Genomic DNA, 20,700 nt, shown 5'->3' with positions numbered 1-20,700 from the left:
ACATCCGTATGTACGAAGCAGAACTCCGCTGCCACGTCCACCGACCGCGCCAACAGGTGTGCAGCGTGTGCTTGTCGATGGGCCACCAGGCGGACGTCTGTCCCACGCCCGACAAACCCCGTTGCCCGGTGTGTGGCATCTAAAACCCACTGAAGGAACATGAGAGCACACCTAAATGTATTCACTGCAACGGCATTCATCCCGCCACTGATCTTCGCTGCCCACGCGTCAACTGCCACCACATAACAAAACACATGTGCTTCAGGAAAAAAACCAGCATAAGGATCAGTGCCCCCCGTCCGGCTTAGCCCAGGGCCAGCCTAAGACGATGACTGAGCAGAGCGCTCAGCAAGATATGACCCAAGCGGCAACGACAACGGGGAGCTTGGTGGAGAACCCCTGGGCTAGAGGAAGCAACCTCACTTGCGGCTCACCCGGGGATCACCGCCAAACTGACCGGAGTCGCCCCAAGGGCCCCAGCAACGGCCATCATTGCCACTAGCCCCATCTTCCCGATATAATAGTGTTGCGGGAAGTGCATTGTACTCCTACAGTTCCCGCCTACAACACGTACACAGACACAATAAATAGCAACACACCACACCTCCCAGCCACATTAGTGTCCAAACATATAACCGTTATCAAACACACCCTCGAAACCTCAACCATACCGCACATACTTCTCGAATTGGTCCCATGCTCTCGCTCCCATAGCAGCCTGTTTGTGCTTAATATCTACAGTGCACCTATTGCGACGAAGCATGAGTTCGGCCATCTTTTTGCACATCTATGCAAAGAAGCTAAACAGATGGTCATTGTAGGCAACTTCAATGCCCCACACCCTGCGTGGGGTTACCAAACAAAAACAGCCAAAGGACGCTGGCTTGCTCAGGTTCTTGTGCTCCATCACATAACTCTGCTGATGGAACCAGATCAACCAACACGATTAGGCAACAGTGTAAGCAGAGACATGTGCCCTGACCTCACGATGGTCAGAGGGGTAGGTCAAAACTCTTGGAGCAATCTCGTGGAGAACTTGGGCAGCGATCATTACGTTCAAGCTACTGAATTGCAGGTGCCACCAACACACACTCCTGAATGTGGAGAATGATGGATCAAAAGGAAGGAAGGAAAGGTAGGGAGGTCAATCAGGCGCACGTCCGGTTTGCTACCCCACACAGGGGAAGGGCTTTAAGGCAGGAAAAGAAAGGAGAGGGAGGGAAGAAGGTACCATCGGTGTGAGTACATGCAGATGTCCATAACTTCACGCCTATAATCTGTCACTGAGGCCAGTCGCTTTCATGAAACGTAGCAGTGCTTGCGTCGCTTTGTAAGCCTGCGATGCATGGAGCCATGGTCCGAGAATCTTAGTCTCTGAAAATGGTCTGTTATCTAATTGGTTTAATACCCTCTGAAGAACATCACGTTTGTTGTCATAGAGACCCCTCAAAAACACGTGCTCAATCGTCTCTTCACAGTAGCAAGAGTCACAGATTGGTGTGTCGGACATTCAATAAGGAATGATTAGGCTTTCGTAAAACCCCTAACCAGAGGCGGCACAGTAAAGTTGCATCATGGCGGGAGGAGTTCGATGAAATCTCCAGAGGCCTGACCCAGCAGTGGCGGCAGCAAAAACATAATCGTAAACTTTGACTCCGTATCGCCCACCTAACTACGGAGCAGATGACTACACGAACACCCTCACTAACAACAATTGGCATAGCCTTTGCGATCACCTTAGTGGCATGCTAAGTACACCTTGGACATGGTCGCTATTCTGCCATTAATTGAAACTTCATCATCATCATCATCATCATATGGCATGGCAATACGGCGGTTGGCACCGCAGTGCGGGGCCAGCGACTTATAGTTCATATTTTGGATGTGCTTTTACTGCCCAGTTTTAACATGTGCATAGCCATACTAGACCCTGTACTACAACATGTCGCGGTAAACCGCAAATTGTTGGGCGACTGTGTCATGTCCCCTTAAAGGCATATACAGCAAGTTCCTCCCACGGGCCCGAGGTGGCCCTGTTCATGTAGCCACGGACCGGGCCAAGAGTTTCGGCCTGTGCAATGCCTTAAAGTGCCTCGCCTGGAAACTCTTTGCGTCACTGAAACGGCCACATTGTGTTCAGTATAGTTGTGCATCAAATTCGGAAGGCAGTCTGGCAACACTACTGCAGCCGTTGCAGCGCTTACCTCAAACAGGGCGAGTACCCAGAGTTCGTCGCTGACCTTCTGTCGAAGCTGCTCCATGCTGTTGCGCACGGAGTTTATGTACTGCTGGCCCACTTCCTTGCCTGAACTGGACATGCCCTGCCGGTACTGCAACAGTAGGACAGAATAAGCATGCGGCTCAAGGGTGCTGAAATAATGTAATGCACAAAAATGCACCAGTTCAACTGGATGTACACACGCACTGTTCACAGTTTCACCATACCCAGTTCCTGTTGATGCGGTGCCAATGAGCAGCTAGTTGGTAATTTATGGCTTGGTTACAAAGAGCACAATTGAAAAAAAGTATGGGCACTGAAACAAAGAGTGAGGGCACACACAGTGCTTCCTGTGTGTCCACTTTTCTGTGCCAGCATTTTTTTCAAATGCGCGGCTCATATAGTGGCACCTAGTTAATTCCCATTATTGGAACTGACGCCGTGTTCCTGTCAAAATTTCAAGTGCAAAACCACCCGTTAATCTTAACATGTTTGCGACAGTTATTGTGAACATACCATGCCGCCGAACTAAGCAACATACCAACTGGCACCTCCGACCCGAAAGCCAGCTGCTGCGGCTCTCAACTCCCGTTACATGTGTCGTATTTTCGCGCATACAACTTTTAAAAAAATAACATTTATGCCGAGGTGCAGGTTATGTACAAATTTTGCCCTGATGTGCAGCTTCACAACAGCACATTTCTGCCTAGAAATGTGGTTTCACGGCAGTACACACCCTGCTGTCATGAAGTTGCGCTTTCGCAACTCATCACTGATGTGTTCATCATCAGCAGCAGCAGCCTGTTTTATGTCCACTGCAGGACGAAGGCCTCTCCATGCGATCTCCAATTACCCCTGTTCTGCACCAACCGATTCCAACTAGTGCCCACAAATTTCCTAATTTCATCGCTCCACCTAGTCTTCTGTCATCCTCGATTGCATTTCCCTTCTCTTGGTACCCATTCTGTAACCCTAATGGTCTAACGGTTATCTAACCTGTGCATTACATGACCTGCCCAGCTAAATTTTTTCTCTTGATGTCAATTAGAATATCGTCTAACCCATTTGCTCTCTGATCCCAACCACTCTCTTTCTGTCTCTTAATGTTATGCCTAGCAATCTTCGTTCCATCGCTCTTTGCGCGGTCCTTAACTTGTTCTCAAGCTTCTTTGTCAGTCTCCAAGTCTCTTCCCCATATGTCAGCACTGGTAAAATGCACTGATTGTACACCTTCCTTTTCAATGATAATGGTAAGCTCCCAGTCAGGAGCTGGCAATGTCTGCCGTATGCGATCCAAACCATTCTTATTCTTCTGTGAATTTCCTTCTCATGATCAGGGTTCCCTGTGATTAATTTACCTAGGTAAACATACTCCTTCGCAGATTCTAGAGGCCGACTGGCGATCCTGAACTCTTGTTCCTTTGCCCGGCTATTTTTCATTATCTTTGTCGTCTGCATATTAATCTTCAATCCCACTCTTACACTCTCTCTGTTAAGGTCCTCAATCATTTGTTGTAACTCGTCTGCATTGTTACTGAATAGAACAATGTCATCGGCAAACTCAAGGTTGCCGAGATATTCGCCGTCGATCCTTACTCTTAAGCCTTTCCAGTTTAATAGCTTGAATACTTCTTCCAAGCGCGCAGTGAATAGCATTGGAGAGATTGTGTCTCCCTGTCTGACCATGTTATTTATAGGTATCTTCCTGCTTTTCTTGTGTAGAATTAGGGTAGCTGCAGAGCCTCTGTAGATATTTTCCAAGGTATTTACGTCAGCAGTCTGTACTCCTCGATTACGTAATGCCTCTATGACTGCTGGCATCTCTACTGATTCAAATGCCTTTCCTTAATATATGAAAGCTATATACAGAGGCTTATTATACTCTGTGAATTTTTTGATTACCTGATTAATGACATGGATGTGATCCATTGTAGAGTATCTCTTCCTGAAGCCAGTCTGTTCCCTTGGTTGACTAAAGTCCAGTGTTGCTCTTATTCTATTGGAAATTATTTTGGTAAATATCATATAATACAGGGAGTAAGCCAATGGGCCTATAATTTTTCAATTATTTAATGTCTCCCTTTTTGTGGATTAGTATATTGTTTGCATTCTTCCAGTTTTCTGGGACCCTTGCAGTTGAGAGACACTTCATATAAAGAGCCGCCAGTTTTTCAAGCATTATGTCTACCCCATCTTTGATTAAATCGACTGTTATTCCATCGTCTCCTGCCGCTCTCCTTGTTTCATGTCTTGCAGGGCCCTTTTGACCTCATCGCTAGTTATAGGAGGAGTTTCTCTATCCTGTTCATTACTGTTTGTAATTGAGGTATCCTGATTCCTCTGGGGACTGTACAGGTCAGTATAGAATTCTTCCGCTGCTTTTACTATATCTTAGCTAGTGAAAATGCGCTGCTTAATGCACGTAAGTCCTCCATTCAATGAGCTTCCTGTCATTCGAGCTTCATTTTTTTCAAAGAAATTTTCAGGCCCGTTTGAGTTGGAACTACCGATACTCAATATATGAACTGTGCTTTATATATGTGCAGTGTTTTCACAGTGAAAAATAAAAAGTTATTAAACGACTTGATGCCCCTGAACTGCACGGTGAGTTTCAAGCAAACTATACTGGAGGGCTCTGGATACACCTTGACCACCTGGGATTACTTAATGTGCACACAATGCATGGTACGCCATTTCTCAATCCCCCCACCCCTCTCATCGGTACGTGGCTGCCGCAGCCGACATCAAACCCTCGAGTTCCTGCTCAGCAGTGCAACACATAGTCATTTCACACGTGTTATGTTTGACACATTATCCGGACAGCGGATGCCAGCAACATTGAAATCATGGCATGAACAGCATTCCACTAAGCCAATGTGAGCACTGAAAAGCTGGCAGATCCAGCACTCGTACATGAAGGCGTGTCTGTTCTACCCAAGCGACTCACCCATGACGTCGTTGTGAAGCCATCGTCAGAGGCACATGTTTTTCATAGTGCGTGCGTGTTGAGTAAGCGAACTAAGCCTACCGCCTCTAAGAGGCTATTAATTACTGACAGCAAGTGTTGTGCGTCATGGCAACCCATAAACCCAGCTGATTGGGTGTTTTGGGGTGTGTCTTTCCTTCTGGCGAGATTCTGTTGTCCACCTCTCTTTGTTATCGCTTGGACACTGAGTACGCATGGTTATTCATTTCCCCCTTCCCACGATCATTTTAGGGGTGCCGACTGTGCTTATTGTTCTTCTTACGTAGAGTTTTGATAATCCCACAGATCACCGCATTGGCCAATTATGACGGCCCCTTATTCCAAAGCAAGTGATCCATGGAAGATGGATGGTTTCCAAGAAGCCATCTCGCATGCTAAAAGGTGTGCTAGAGAGAACATAGGTGCTTTGACAGAATATATAGTGTGCTCCAAGAACAATGTATGTGCACGCTATGAAGTAACATTTGCTGCGCTCACTCATCCTGCAAGTAAGAGTTTGCCTTTACCTGTAAATAAGTTAGCCTTAAAGAGGTACTGATACTTCTCTAGCCGATCATAGAATGACGTCACTAATAAATTACGTCACATCACGTATCTCCTGCTGCAAAATTTTGTCAAATCCTTCAAGCACATGCGAAATTAGACGTAGTTATCGGACCGATGAGCGGTTTTCTGTCTCCTTTCATTTCCAATAGTGTTACGGTGCACAGCCGTAACAGCCTTACAAATCTACCCTTACAAGGACTGGAATATAAAGGGTAAACTAAAAAAGTCGCGGTTCCACCCAAAAGGCGAAGCATCCATTGCCACAGCAAATTATCAGACAGCTATACAAAGTAAGGAGAGTAGCTTTATCGGCCGTATAAACTTGTAAACATTCGCTTACTAACTTAATTAACAAGCATGGTTTCACATACGCACAAGCAAAGATGAACACATATTACTCGATGACTACGCATACTCGCTGTCCAATTGCTGGAGGCAGTAGGTGTGGTGGCAAGCGAATTGACCTTCCTGCTTTCGCTTCGGCGTGAACTAAGCGGCGAGAACAGAGCACACACAAAGCATCTCGTAGTAACCTATGGACTCTGTACTAATCGCAGATTGCTTCCAAGATAGGGTCCGGATGGCCGTGCTATGCGCAGTGGCCGCTGGAGTAGAGCCCTGGTGCCTTGCGCAAGATGAAAGACGGTGGGCTTCCACCCCGCTTTTCTGCTCTGCACACGTGAGATTGAGTCACCATCATTGGCTCACCCTCGCAAGCTTTCAATCACACATACGATACGCGGCGACGATGTTATCGCCTTGGACTTTATATAGAACATCACGGTGACGCCGACGGCAGAAATACGCCTGGAGTTTCCATATAACTGCTATCGCAATAAAACATCAAGGTACCACATTTGTCGCTTCTAGCCGTTAAGCTTGCAAACAATGATGATAATGTGAAGTGTTTAGTGGCGCAAGGGCCAATTCTTATACGTAGGGTACACGACACTGGAGGCCAGCAGTAAACGCTGCCATAAATGACAGCTTGACAAAGCCGCAGGCCCCCATGCACTTGACAATAGTATAGCGGCATTGCTTACATCAGAAAAAAGAAACAAACGCAATACACCCTGAAAAATGAATTCCATTTTCTAGAAATGGACAGAAACAAAATTATTGTAATATAAAATGCAGAAAACACGAAGTAACCTATGGACTCTGTACTAATCGCAGATTGCTTCCAAGATAGGGTCCAGACGGCCGCACCATACGCAGTGGCTGCTGGAGTAGAATGGCAGAACAAATACCTTGAACAAATACTTTGAACAAATACCTTGACTGACAGAACAAATACCTTGAACCAAACAAAACAAAAATTCCTACGAAGTTATAGCCTACTAAGGTAAGAAAAACGACAATTCACTACAATTCAAAATGCAATATAATTCAAAAATACAAGTCCCAAATACAATTCACTCATCAGGTGGAAATAACATCGATACACATACAACAAAAATGGATAATGGAAACATGGTATTTTGGAATAAGGAGAAAGGACTTCATTAAAACAGAAGTAGGTTGAGAACAAAAATAACAGAATAAGGATCAAAAACAGAGTAGAGTAATTGCAGATTGTAAGTGACACTCAAAGACATGATAAGGTTCCTTTAGGACAAGATTTTTTTTTATTTATTAGAGGACATTAAGGATCTTACTACACTTAAACAATCAGGGAATTTAATGGCCTTTCGTAATGTAATAGCCATAATAAATACTCGTTTTAGCATGCAGACGTTGCGATTCAGAAAATGGACAGAGTGCTGCGTACCAGCATGTGACCTAGATGCATTAATCCAGACATGAGTACTCCGACTGAAGTTCCAAAAAGTGCATTTGAATATGAGCCTGTGACCTCCACAAACGATGTGTCACATTCAACCAGCTGCCATGGCAGTAGCCGCTTCGCTGAAAGCATTTGGTGATGTTCTAAGAGTGGGGCACCATTTCCCCATTGCGTCTCATCAAACGTTCTCTCACTGAAGGTCAGTTTTGAATAAATGTGGCGTATGTCGTGTCATTTAGGGCAGAAGAGCATGGATGCTCACAGTTAGAATTTACTTTCAGGAGGGATTGCAAAACTCAAATATGTCCTTTGTAAATGAAGTGACTACTGATTTGATTCTACATAAAGACATTGTGCAAGGCTTGTCTTGAAGGCTCTGGCCACGAAACGGATGCCTAGAAGGTTAACAGGTTCAAGTATCTTTCATGCACTGGGCGCAGAAAACTGATAATCATAAGAAGCCAGCACACAAAGACACCAAGGACAACAATGGGGAAATTACTTGTACTTATTGATTGAAACAAATAAATTATAAATTAATGGAATTGAAACTGGATGAAAAAACAACTTGCCGTGGGTGGGGAATGACCCCTCGTCTTCGTATTACGCGTGCGATGCTCTACCAATTGAGCTACCGCCGCACCGTCTCCCCATCCACTTTCTGGGGTATTTATGTGTTACTACTAGAACTAATCCTGGTTCCACATGTGCTGCCAAGGTTTATGAGTGGTAGCACTGGCTAATACTTCCAGGGTTAGTAACACTCCCAGGGTTAGCCGCAAGATATAGTATTGTGTGTTGAATAGGCCGTTGACAGGTTAGGTGCCCTTTACTTTCAAAACAGTTTTGGAGTACCTGTTAGTGGGGTTCTTTTTTTTGGAATCACTTGAGGTGTATCTCAGATCTACCATTGCCACTTGGGACAAAAATATTTACGTCCAAAAACATGGAATTTGCATTGGGTCATGCATTGCTCCTGTTGTAAGCAACCTGTTTTTAGCTATGCATGACAGGAAGATAAACAAATGCCTCAATGGAGAAAATGTAATCCAAGTTTTTAATTTGTAGATGACTTTCTAATTATCATTGACAACGACGAAGCGGATTTTCCTCAGACAGCTGGAAACGTGCTTCACATTTTCAAGCGAAAGTTCACACCTTTAATTTTTGCGCATGAACTGCCTGAGAAAAATTCCGTTAGGTTTTAGAGCTGCAACTAAACTTTTTTAATGATCATGTATGTTGGGGTTATGAACCAAGAGCACAAAAAGCTTTATTACCCGCTGTGTCTGCTCACTCCAAGCTTGTGAAACGTAGCATTATTAGGTACTGCTTTACTAATGCCCTAACACTATCTTGTGAATATAAGCTCCAAGAAAGCTTCGGACTTCAAATTAGATCGCTGTCTGATGCGGGATACCCGGAACCTCTTGTGGTCTCTGTGGCCGAGGGCCTGTTGCGAAAAATTAAAACAGTGCGGCATTCTGAAAAGCAAGATGTGGCAGGTTCGGTTGCGTGCAAGAAAATATCCATTATATAGTACGTCCCGAAAAAGGTTGGAAAACACGTTGGCATTGATGTTGTGTTTTCGGCTCCGTGCAAACTCAATTCTGTGCAAGAAAACAAACCCGTGCAACAGTAATGAGAAGAAATCATGCAAGATGCAACACCAAAAACGTTTTGTCTCTTGCGACAAGCGTGTTGTTTATGGCGTGCCGTTGTCTTGCAGATGCGAATACATTGAACAGACTTGCAGATGCATAGGCACCCGACTAAAAGAGCACAACAAGAACATAAGTGACGGTAATCAGGGCCCGCTTAGCCAACACTGCCTTAAATGTGATAAGTCTATGCGTCAACCTAACAAGCCATGCGTGCCTGAATTTGAAAAAAGCGGGATTGTTTCTTGACACAAGGATCACTGCGTTGGAGAGATCGTCGAGGTGGTCCAGATTGCTCGTGCAGGAGGGGGTGTGTAAGCATGCCATCACTTACATTGACCAAAAAAGAGCCGAGGTTTTTAGCTGGTTGGTGATTAGGAGCTTAGTGATATTGCCACACGCTTGTGCCAAACGCCTGGGCCACTTGTCCCAGAAGAATACGAGGACGGGCTGGTTCACGAGCTCGCGCCCTGGCCTTTTGACGGTGGCACTTGGCTCCTTCAACGGCTCGGACTTTAACGGCCTCTTTTAGAAGTCGCCTGTCAATTAAATGCGACATTTTTCTGATGGAAGTCTTGGGTGTTCTCGACCCATGCAACAGACCCCTCCTAGCAGCAGGAATGCTAGACCGATACCGGAGCTCACACCAGTACACCCCACTACCCAGGGATCCAGGGACTGGCCCGAGTCCTTTACCTGCGAGGACAATGACAATGATGGCAGGTATGGGTGCTACATCCCATACTACCACAACTAACCCTGCGACGGCTGCTCCGGTATCTCCTCATTACACGCCGCAAAAACCGCGCATGCCAAGTCCCTTCAAAGGTGACCTTGAAGACATGAAAGACTGACTGGTAGACTTCGAGCGTGTAGTGGAGTTCAATGAATGGGATGACGAATCGGAGCTGCGAAACGTCTACTCCAGCCTTTTGGATGGTGCTCGCACATAGTTCCAGAACCGCGAAGATATTCTGACATCATGGCGTGGGTTCTGTCGCAGTCTCTTCGACACCTATGCCAGCTCTGATCACCGGGAACGAGCAGAATGGGCCCTCCAATGTCGCATTCAGAAACCCAATGAGAGTGTGGCTATTTACGTGGAAGACATGGGGTGTCTCTTCAGGGGAGCTGACCCTACCATGTCGAAAGACAAGAAGCTGCGTCAGTTGATGCAAGGCGTGAAAGAGCAGCTTTTTTGGTGGACTTGTTCGTAGTCTACCCCAAACGGTTGCGGAGTTTCTCACTGAAGCCGTCAACATGGAGAAGGCCCTGCACTAGCACTCACACAAATACGATCGACAAGTGAATCACTCCTCTGCTACCAGTTGCCTAGGAGCTCTCACGACTGACGTTGAGTCCCTTCACGAGATTATTCGATCGGTAGTATGCGACAAGCTGTGAGAGCTGCATCAGGTGCAGCAGCTTTCAGCCAACCTCATAGCTAGCGTTGTGCGTGACGAACTGCAGCATGCGCTCGGTGCACCACAATACGAAGCAGCACTTCTGGTCACTCCACCACTTCAGGCGTTCACCACTTTAAGTAAACCTCGACGCACAGCCTACGCTGACGTTTTAAGAGGCCCCATCCCATCACAGGCGACACCTCCTACCGTGAGCGAATACCAGCGTGCGACTTATGCCGATGCATTGAGGCACCCTATCCCTGCACCAGCGCGGCTACCTGCCGTTACCCGATATTGCATGCTTCAGTCAGCGCAGGCGGTTCATTATTTTCAAGAGGATCGGCTAGCCGTATGTAAATCGGTCATTTAGCGCATGCCCAACCGATGACCGCTCTGTTACCACTGTGGTGAGGCGGGTCGTGTCTACCGAGAGTGCCAGTACCGCCGCCTAGGGCTCCAGGGGTTTTCTATTAATTCACCCTGACCCCGGTTTAGACAACAGCCGCCTCAAATTGAAGATTTTATCGGCTGACAGCGCACGCCACCGTCATCAAGGCACCAGTCACTATCGCAATCACCATAACACTCCTATTCGAGTGGTACAGGTTGGATGCCGCAAGGACGATCTCCTAGCCCTCGCCTGGAACACTAACGTCAGCGACCTTTCGAGGCGAGGCCATGGAGACTTGACGACACTGGTGCCTCAGGCTGGAGGCAACTTTTCATAGAACATACCTGTGCTGATCAACGGTCGAAATGTTATTGCTATGATAGACACTGGCGCTTACTAATCCATTATCAGTGAAAAACTGGCAAGCAGTTTAAAGAAAGTTGTTATGCCTTGAACAGGGACGCACGTATCGACAGGTGGCAGACATGTCGTCAAACCACTTGGCGTGTGCACTTCTTGGGTGCAAATTCAAAACTCTACATTTCCGATCGGTCCCCTTGTTCTCCGAGAATGCCCCCGTGAATTGATACTCGGGATAGACTTTCTTTGACAGTATAGTGCCATCATTTACCTCCACCGATGCTGTAGTTCTTTCTTTACAAAGAAAGAGACGACGCAAGACGCCTGCCACCACAGAGCTGTTTTATGAATTCCCGACGACAGCGACACAATACCACCTCGTGCTAGTGTAATGATTCTGGTAACCTCCGAGGGCACGTGCGAAGGTGAAGTGCTCGCAGAGTGCAACGTCTCCCTTCGACTTGATCTCAGAATCAGCGTGGCTCGAGGAATCATTAACGTTAGGGATGGCCAAGCTGATGTCTTGATCACTAACTTCACAAATGAACACCCACACCTCTTCCGTGATACTGCCAAGCCATCGCTTGGAGGATGTCATTGGGTGTTTCGCTTGTGGAGAAAGCGGCAGCAATGGAGAATGCGTTACAAATATCAACATCAACAACGAGGTGTCGGAGGAGAATAAGGAGGCACTGCGAGGACTGTTGCATGAATTCAAGGACTGCTTCGCTCTATCGTCTAAAGTCAGTCAGACGGCGATCACGCAGCACAGAATAATTACTCGAGATGATGCACGTCTCATTGAGCAGCAACCATATCGTGTTTCACAGAAAGTACTGGAGGCAAGTCAACAAGTGAAGGAGATGATTGACGATGGCGTCCTCCAACCTTCGAACAGCTTGCGGTCGTCACCGGTTGTCCTGGTAAAGAAGAAGGACGGCACTCTTCGTTTCTGTTTTCATTACAGAAAACTCAACAATGTCGCAAGGAAAGACGTTTATTCGTTGCCGCGCATAGATGACTTTTTCGACCGGCTACGGCGAGCCAAGTATTTTTTTTTCCCCTTTACTTGAAAAGTGGGTAGTGACAGATTGAGGTAGATGAGCGCAACTGGAACAAAACAGCATTGGTCACTCCGGATGGACTTTACGAGTTCCGAGTACTTCCGTTCGGGTTGTGCTCTGCTACAGCAACTTTCCAACAGATGATGGACACTGTGCTAGCCGACCCTAAAATGGCAAACCTGTCTAGTCTACCTGGATGACACGGTCGTATTTTCAGGCAGCTTCTCCAAACAACTTAAGTGACTGCGGCAAGTTCTCGAGGCAATCCGATCGGCCAACCTCACTTTAAAGCCTCAGAAAAGTCACTCCGGTTATGAAGAACTGAAGTTCCTTGGACATGTCGTGAGCGCGGAAGGCGTCCATCCCGATCCCAAGAAAGCTTCGGCTGTAGCTGTTTTCTCGACTCCTACCGACATGAAAAGTGTTCGACATTTTCTGGGACACATTATACGCAATTTATTTAATATTGCCAAACCACTTACTCATCTCACTAGAGACAACACGCCGTTCATCTGGAGCTCCGAACAAGAAGTGGCTTACACCGAGCTTCGACAGTGCCTGGCATCGCCCTTTGTTCTTGGGCATTTCGATGAGGAAGCCGAAACAGAAAGTCATACTGACTCCAGTAACGTCGAGCTAGGTGCGGCGCTCGTACAGTGGCAGGAGAACGGCAAAAGGGTCATAGCTTACACCAGTCGCACCCTATTGTGACCTGAGTCCAATTTACCATGGAGAAAGAGTGTCTTGCCATCGTATGGACACTTGCAAAGTTACGCCCTTATCTCTATGGCTGCCCATTCCGTGTCGTGACTGGTCATCACTCCTTATGCTGGCTGGCAAACCTAAGAGACCCTTCTGGACGACTGGCATGGTGGAGCCTGCGCCTGCAGGAGTACGACATGACCATCATGTACAAGTCAGACCGCACACACGACGATGCCGATACATTGTTGCATGCACCTGTTTAACCTGGCGATCAACACACCAAAGATGACAGTGCTTTTCTCGGGGCCACAGGCGAGGCAGACATACCTACATGGCAGCAAGCAGATTGTGAATTACGACCTATCACTGAACAGCTAGAAGGCCGCAACGTGCGTCTGCCCCGACAAATTGCTCGCGGATTGTCTTCATTTTGTTTGCGACAGGGAATCCTATATAAGAAAAATTTTGCTGCCAGCAACAAAACCTATCTCTTGGTCGTACCAGCAGAGCTTCATGATGAAATCCTGTTCGCATGCCACGACGAGCCTGCCTCTGGCCACTTGGGTTTCACTCGAACCCTTGCTAGGGTACAAAAATCCTACTACTGGCTGAAACTCGCCAGTTGTGTTAAAAGATACGTCCAAGCCTGCCTGAATGTCAGCTCCGAAAGTCACCCAATCTGAAACCTGCATGATTGATGCATCCTATCGAGCCACCTCGAGGGTCCTTCGATCAAGTCATCATGGACCTCCTGAACCGTCTCCATTGTCTACTTCCGGAAGCAAGTGGATCATAATCGCCACAGACTATTTAACCCACTATGCTGAAACAAAGGCTCTTCCTAAAGGCACATCTTCTGAGATTGCAGTTTTTCGTACAGAACATCACACTACGTCATGGCGCCCCAACCTGTGTCATCACAGATCGAGGGGCGGCGTTTATGGCAAGGCTGCTTGAAGAAGTTTTTCAACTGAGTTACACCATGCACCGAAAGATGACTGCCTATCATCTGCAAGCAAAATACTTGATGGAAGGGCTTAACAGAGCGATGACTAACATGCTGTCGATGTACATAGACATGCAGCATAAGACGTGGGACAAGGTACTTCTGTACCTCGAACCAAAGGCCGTGGTGTCACATCAGGCTTTGATGAAACCTTGAGTGTTTGTTGATTTTCATCGTGGATGACATGCATATTGGAACCAACCGTCACTCCATAGGCATTCTGGAGCTCTTTGTGTATGATGGAACGGACTATTACGCGAACCTAGTCGCTGTTGAATTCGAAGGCTGTAACCATGTTGAGTGCAGTGTTTAATTGCCGGTCGAAGAAGGTGGACCACTGATGTATGATGGCTTCAGTAAGAAACTCAGCGACGGTCCTTGAGAGGGCTTCACACCAGACCAGCTGCTCTTTCACACCATGGATCATGTCGTGCAGCTTTTTGTCTTCTGTCATGGCAGGGTGTCAGAAAAGGTGCATCACATCTTCCACATACATTGTGACTGACTCACTTGTCAGCTAAGTGTGAAACTAGAGAGCCCACTCAGCTTGGTCTCGACGATCGGTGCTCATGTAGCTCCTTGAGAAACCAACAGCGGAATTTGCACCAGGACGTCAAGACGTTTTTTTGGTTTTCGAAGCCAAGTACAGACACTGTCCTGCAGACTGAAATAGACATTGTGAAGTTTTGTGGCATCGTCCCAGTCATTAACTGCTGGGTGGCGTTTGAGGCATGGACTATGCCGTTACCACAAGCCTCCACCAAAGTTGAACGCCAAAACGGGGGGCATTTTTAAACAATGTTTGACAATGGTGCATGAAACAGTGAAGATGTTTTACTTTGTCACCTCCTATATGCTGCCTCATGACACCGAGCGGCAATATATGCTGCAGGAAGCGGAAAGTGAGCGATGAGCATCATTTTTTATTCTGGCAGCACCATAGCCTGGGACTGCTCAACAACTCCATTTTGTGTTAGTTTCCCGTCATCTTAAAACATTGCACAATAGGAAAACAACAATATGCGTATCGGGCTGGTCGAGCTCCACCAGCTTGACATGCATCGACGCCCTGTGCCACAACAATTTTCGCAATGCTTCGCTGTGAGTGCCAAGATGGTGCTTGGTCCAGTTGGTGTGGGCTGCTACAGATGGCGCAACGTGACCTGCGCAGCAAGTAGCCACGCCGACATCGTCACCTACCTTGTCCTGCTTCCGTTTCCAGGAGCCTCGCTTGTTTTTGCTGTTTGCCCACGATGGGCGAGTCAATCAAGCTATTGCCGCTGGAGTGATCAGTCGGTGTGTTAAATGTAACCTTAACCCGCATTAAACTGTTACCCTACTATGCGAATCTTTCTGCGTTCAGCCCAAGCCTCACATCTGGCGCAGTCGACCCCGAACCTCTGCCAAGCCCTTCAGCCATGGCAGCGCAGGAACGACGGTCAATACGCCTCTTCAGCTGCATTCGTCATTGTACTCGCGCCCTCACGCCGCCGAAGACTCACGCCTGAAGATACTTCTGCCATCTTACCACGCCTCTGTGTTCACTCCGCATCAGAAGGAAAGCACGGCCATCAGATAAAGAGTGCCATGAATGTTCACAGCTAGCCTGGAACTAACTTGAATCCTGCGCATAACCTGTGGCTTAGGGCTCACTCGCCTAGTATCCCGTGCGCCCAGCCTCGCTTTGCGGTGCATCACGCCAGGAATTATTTGGGAGGAGCTTGACTCAACAGCCATGTCCCGGCTCGGAGTCGACGTTATCCGCGATGAATTGGCCCCGACGCAAGTTAGAGAGCACCGGCTCTAAGGAAGAGCTCACTCAGCGCCTCGAAGCCGACGTTCACCAACGTCGTGAGGCAATGCAACAGTCAAGCGTGGAGAGGGCGAGTACCGCCGGCAACTCAGGTTTGACCCTTGATCCAGCGATGCTCAAAAGTCTGGCACTTCTGTTTCAACAGCTGCCACGCCTCTTGACTAGAGTTACCACACTGCCAGACCTGTAGTCATCGATTGCTTACTTTGATCAGTCTCCAGCACAAAATGTTAATGTCTGGCTCAATGACGTCTGCCAGGTACAGCAGCTTGCCGCATGGGACGACGCCACCACCCGTCTCATTGCCGCAAGTAAACTGAAAGGCACAGTTTGTAATTGGCACTTCGCTTTTGGAAATCACCATTCAACCTCGGAAACATGGAGCGCCGCCCTGAAGGAAACATTTTCATCAGAGCTGACCCTCATCGAATGGCAGGAACGCGTCATAAAGATCAGACAGGGCCTAGGCGAGAGCCTACAAGAATACGCTTACGCAAAGCTGCGTGTGGTTGAAAGCTGCCCTGTCACCCTTACCGACATCCAGAAGATTGATTACCTACTACAAGGTCTTCAAGAACCACATGTCATTGCAGCCATTGCGGCTAATGGGCCGTTAACAGTGCGTGACTTCATGTCCACGTGCACAAGCCTAGACAGGTGCACTCAACATGCCCACGACAGGGCAAGCGTAAAGCAACCGGTGCTTCCACAGAAGCCACCCCCTCATTCACCTCAAAGTGGCATTTCAGGATGTCAGCAGTATAGCTTCCAGCTACCAGCTCCGCCAACAGTTACAACAGCACAGCCAAGACAGCGCATTTCTGAATTGCCCAAGGAACAACAGGAATGAAGGTACGAAGCCATTTCTGCACAGTATGGGGCCCCAGCATTCCGGAGTGGTCAAGACATCGCACAAGCAATATGTTACAAGTGTTAAGAGTTAGGGCATTTGGTGTCAGCATGTCCCTCCCGTAGCAACAGGGTGCCACCATGAACCATCCTTGATGCCCAACCACCATGGGCCTCTCACAGTATGCCTGACAAACTTGAAGGCTCCTAACATCAATGTCCATTTTTCACGGCCTCCATTGCAGGAGTCGCAAACATGAAGCATATCCGGACTCTGGCTCGAACATGACATTGATTTCTAAAGCCATCCTACCTTCCGCAATGATCTTGCCATGGACTAATTTCCCTCTTGTTGTCATTGGAGGTGGTACAGCATTACCAGTTGGGTCCGCCCTCCTTAAGATAACTATTGGCCCTATCACTGGTGTGGTTGAGGCAGCAGTTTTGGAGAACAATGTCCTACCACTTATTCTGGGTGAAGACTGGTTTTTGGCAGCGCGAGCCCACTTGATCTTCCAGCCACCAGAGCCCACTCAGCTACAACATCCAGCCACGGGTGTAACGCTTCTAGCCACTCAGCGTCTGGTCCCGTGAATGGCCAATGCCGTCATTTTAGCCCGCTCAAAACTTTTTGTGCTGGCAGAAGCAATATCACAAGACTGTCTACATTGAGAACCCTTAACTTCGCCAGAAGAGCTGCCCTGGCAAGTTTTGGCAGCGAAGACAGTACCGCTGGACAGCAGCACTGCCACACTACAAGTCTGCACTACGGTGCCTGTAACCATCCACCCCGAACTCCCACCAGCCAGCCTAGGCAGCCAGCTCTCCCCTGAAAGGCAGTCTGTCATTGCTGACATACTGGCCAAAAACAATGCCGTCTTTTCTCGCCATGAAGATGACATTGGTCATTTTACTGACACTCAACATCGCAGATTTGCTGCCCAATACTGTGCCGAACAGCCACAGCCCTTACAGATATACGCTAGAAGATAGACAATTCCTCGAAAGGCAAATTAAAAAGCGTCTTGCTCAAAATATCATCCTCCCAGCATCTGGCCCGTGGGCATTCCCAGTTGTTGTGGCGTCTCGCAGTGGAAAGAAACGCTTGTGTGTGAATTACATTCCACTTAATGAATGTACGATCAAGGTTGTGCACCCCTTACCACTGGTGGATGACATCATTCAGGACATCGCTGGCTGTGCCTACTTCGCCACAATCGACATTAAGTCCGCCTACTGGCAAGTCAGCCTGAGACTCCAGGACTATGAGAAAACCGCATTCATCACCCACCACGAAATTTACATGTGGACCCGAATGTCATTCGGATTAAAGAATGCGCCGTCCACATTTCAGTGAGCCATGCAACTGGTATTCTCCAAACTCCAAGAAGCAGCCTTTGTAGTCAACACTTCAGTGAATTCTAGCACCAGCTTTTCGTCATTCCAGTTACTCTTCAGCCACATGCCTAAGGTTCCTCTCCAGCAACAACGGTCGCTCCAACAAACCACCCATGTTTAGCGCGTCCTCTACGTAACAGCGCAACGTTCAGAGGCATCGGCCAATTCAGAAGCAGCTCAAGCCTTCCACAAACGCCACTATGATAGTACCCATCGCTCTCATAGCTTCACAGTAGGTGACCTAGTATGGACCAAACATCAAGCGCCAGCGCCCCACAAGAAAATGGCACCTCGCTTCAGAGGGCTCTACCGTCTCACTGAGCAGTTGACTGCATCCACATTCAAGGTTTTGCATCCACATTCAAGGAGTCAGGAATGACAGCTCACCTGCTTAACCAAGAACTGTGCATGTTTCACAAATTAAGTTGTATGTGCCTCCGTCATCTCCTGTGGCACACCTTTCGTCCAGCCTTGAAGGGGAAACATCCTCCACTGCAGTCCCTGATGATGAAACTGCCATCCACCAAACACAGCCTCAGTGCCAATAGCGTGTGCGCCACCTTTCCCGTCACTTGCGAGACTTCGTGCTTGAGTGACTATATGGACGCCAAGTTAGACCAAGGGACTTGGTCATCCGAACGGGGGTGGAATGTGAGTGATGTGATGGTGCTCGGCCCAGTTGGTGTGGGCTGCTACAGACGGCACAATGTGGCCTGCGCAGCAAGTAGCCGCGCCGACATCGTCACTTACCTTGTCCTGCTTCCGTTTCCGGGAGCCTCGCTTGTTTTTGCTGTTTGCCCGCGATGGGCGAGTCAGTCAAGCCATTGCCGCTGAAGTGAACAGTCGGTGTGTTAAATGTAACCTTAACCCACATTAAACTGTTACCCTACTATGCGAATCTTCCTGTGTTCAGCCCAAGCCTCACATCGCATTACAAAGATGTCAAGAACTTGCCAAATTTTTTAGCGACTTCGGATCATACATGTTCCCAATTAGCATGTCTTTTCTTGCATTCTTTTCCCCAAAATACATGAACGAAGTTCTACCTGATTTGTTTTATCCCATTATCGGGCAACTCCGTCTGTGCCACTATATATGTTCCCATTCCTGGCCAATTCCCCAGAAGTACGTGCCACTGTGAACCAAAGGTTATGTATTACAGGTGTGCAAATATCAAAATTTTCGTATACGAATTGAATATGAATACTTAGCTTCGAATATCCAATCAAACATTTAGTAATACTATGTACATGCATTTATTAGCAAGTTTTGTTATTTTGATATGCTGGGATATTGCAATTACATTGTAAATGGTAAAATATTTTACTCATACACGTAAAGATTGTGTATTTGGCTGATGTGGAAATTTTAGTAATTCCCACAAGCTGTTTGTTCTCGTCACTTGTGCCTTATTATACAACATCAAACGGCTATAAACTCGGAGGCATTTGACTCTGTGATAGCCACCACTCATCGCATTTGCTGCCAAGCAACCAGCTGGGGATTGGGAGTGGCACTGCAAAAGTAACAAATAAGCAAGGCAAAGGCTACGCTTGCACCCAGCCAAAACGAACTGGTGCTGTACTGTTTGCTGTGACTGTTGCTCAGAAAAGAATTTCAAGAACATTGTCTTTTGTTTTCCTGTGTTTTGTGCCACGAGTCAATGGGACTTGTGCAGCACAGCTTGTGCAGCAAGCCCCCTTCTGTTGTTTGCTTTAAGTGTGAGACATGTGAGAGACTCGCTGTTGCCGAGGTACTGCATTTGCAAGAATATAGAGCAGCCATCAATATAATGTGGGACATTATACTACAGGAAGAAGAGAAAGGGCATATTCAACTGCATGAAAAAAATGTGATTAGAACTCCAAGTAAACATGTGTAATGTACCCACACTCGTTTAGAATAGCTCCTTTTAACATTTTATTTTATTTTTTTTTATTTTATTTATTTGATACCTGCTTCGCCTTTGCTGGCATTACAGCAGGGGGATACATAAAAATAAGCATCATATTTGATACCAATAAAGAAACTAATTACACAAAGCGCGGTAAAAAGCATCATTTGACACATTGGATACAATCATAGGCGGAAGATTATTCCACTCTCTTATACATCTAACAAAGAATGAATAGCGGAAGACGTCACCTTTAAAGGAAAATTCTTTTATTTTGAGACTGTGGTCCCTTCTTTGGGATATATAGGACGGCTCTTGAATGTACTTCTCCTTATTGATTCCAGTTTTAGAATGGTAGATATTATGGAAAAATTTCAACCTGAGGTTTCGTCTACGATCTTTCAATTCTTCCCATTTAAGTTTACGTTTGCTTTCGCTCATGCTAAGGTGACGATCCCAATTACCTAGAACGAATCGCACTGCCCTATTCTGTATTTTTTCAAGCGTATCGGCCAGCTCTTTGGTATACGGATCCCAGCAAACGCATGCGTACTCCAGCAATGAGCGCACATGAGTGAAATACAGTTGTTCTTTTAAATTCAATGGAAGTTCGCTGA

The 20,700-nt window shown here is 47.1% G+C and overlaps 1 protein-coding gene across 9 annotated transcripts in view; it reads right to left on the bottom strand.

The window, feature by feature from the left end:
* Positions 1 to 20,700, bottom strand: part of Cadps (calcium-dependent secretion activator 1) — a 450,894-nt gene that overhangs the window by 89,186 nt on the left and 341,008 nt on the right. For all 9 annotated transcript variants that reach the window (XM_065428684.2, XM_065428681.2, XM_065428685.2 and 6 more), the window contains one exon: positions 2,205 to 2,330. In XM_065428684.2, the coding sequence (XP_065284756.1) occupies positions 2,205 to 2,330 (126 nt within the window). The remainder of the gene's footprint in view (positions 1 to 2,204; positions 2,331 to 20,700) is intronic.

Source organism: Dermacentor albipictus, chromosome 6 (genome assembly GCF_038994185.2).
Source record: "Dermacentor albipictus isolate Rhodes 1998 colony chromosome 6, USDA_Dalb.pri_finalv2, whole genome shotgun sequence".
NCBI lineage: Eukaryota > Metazoa > Arthropoda > Arachnida > Ixodida > Ixodidae > Dermacentor > Dermacentor albipictus.
Note: the sequence above shows the minus strand (reverse complement) of the source record. Positions and strands in the feature narration are given on the sequence as shown.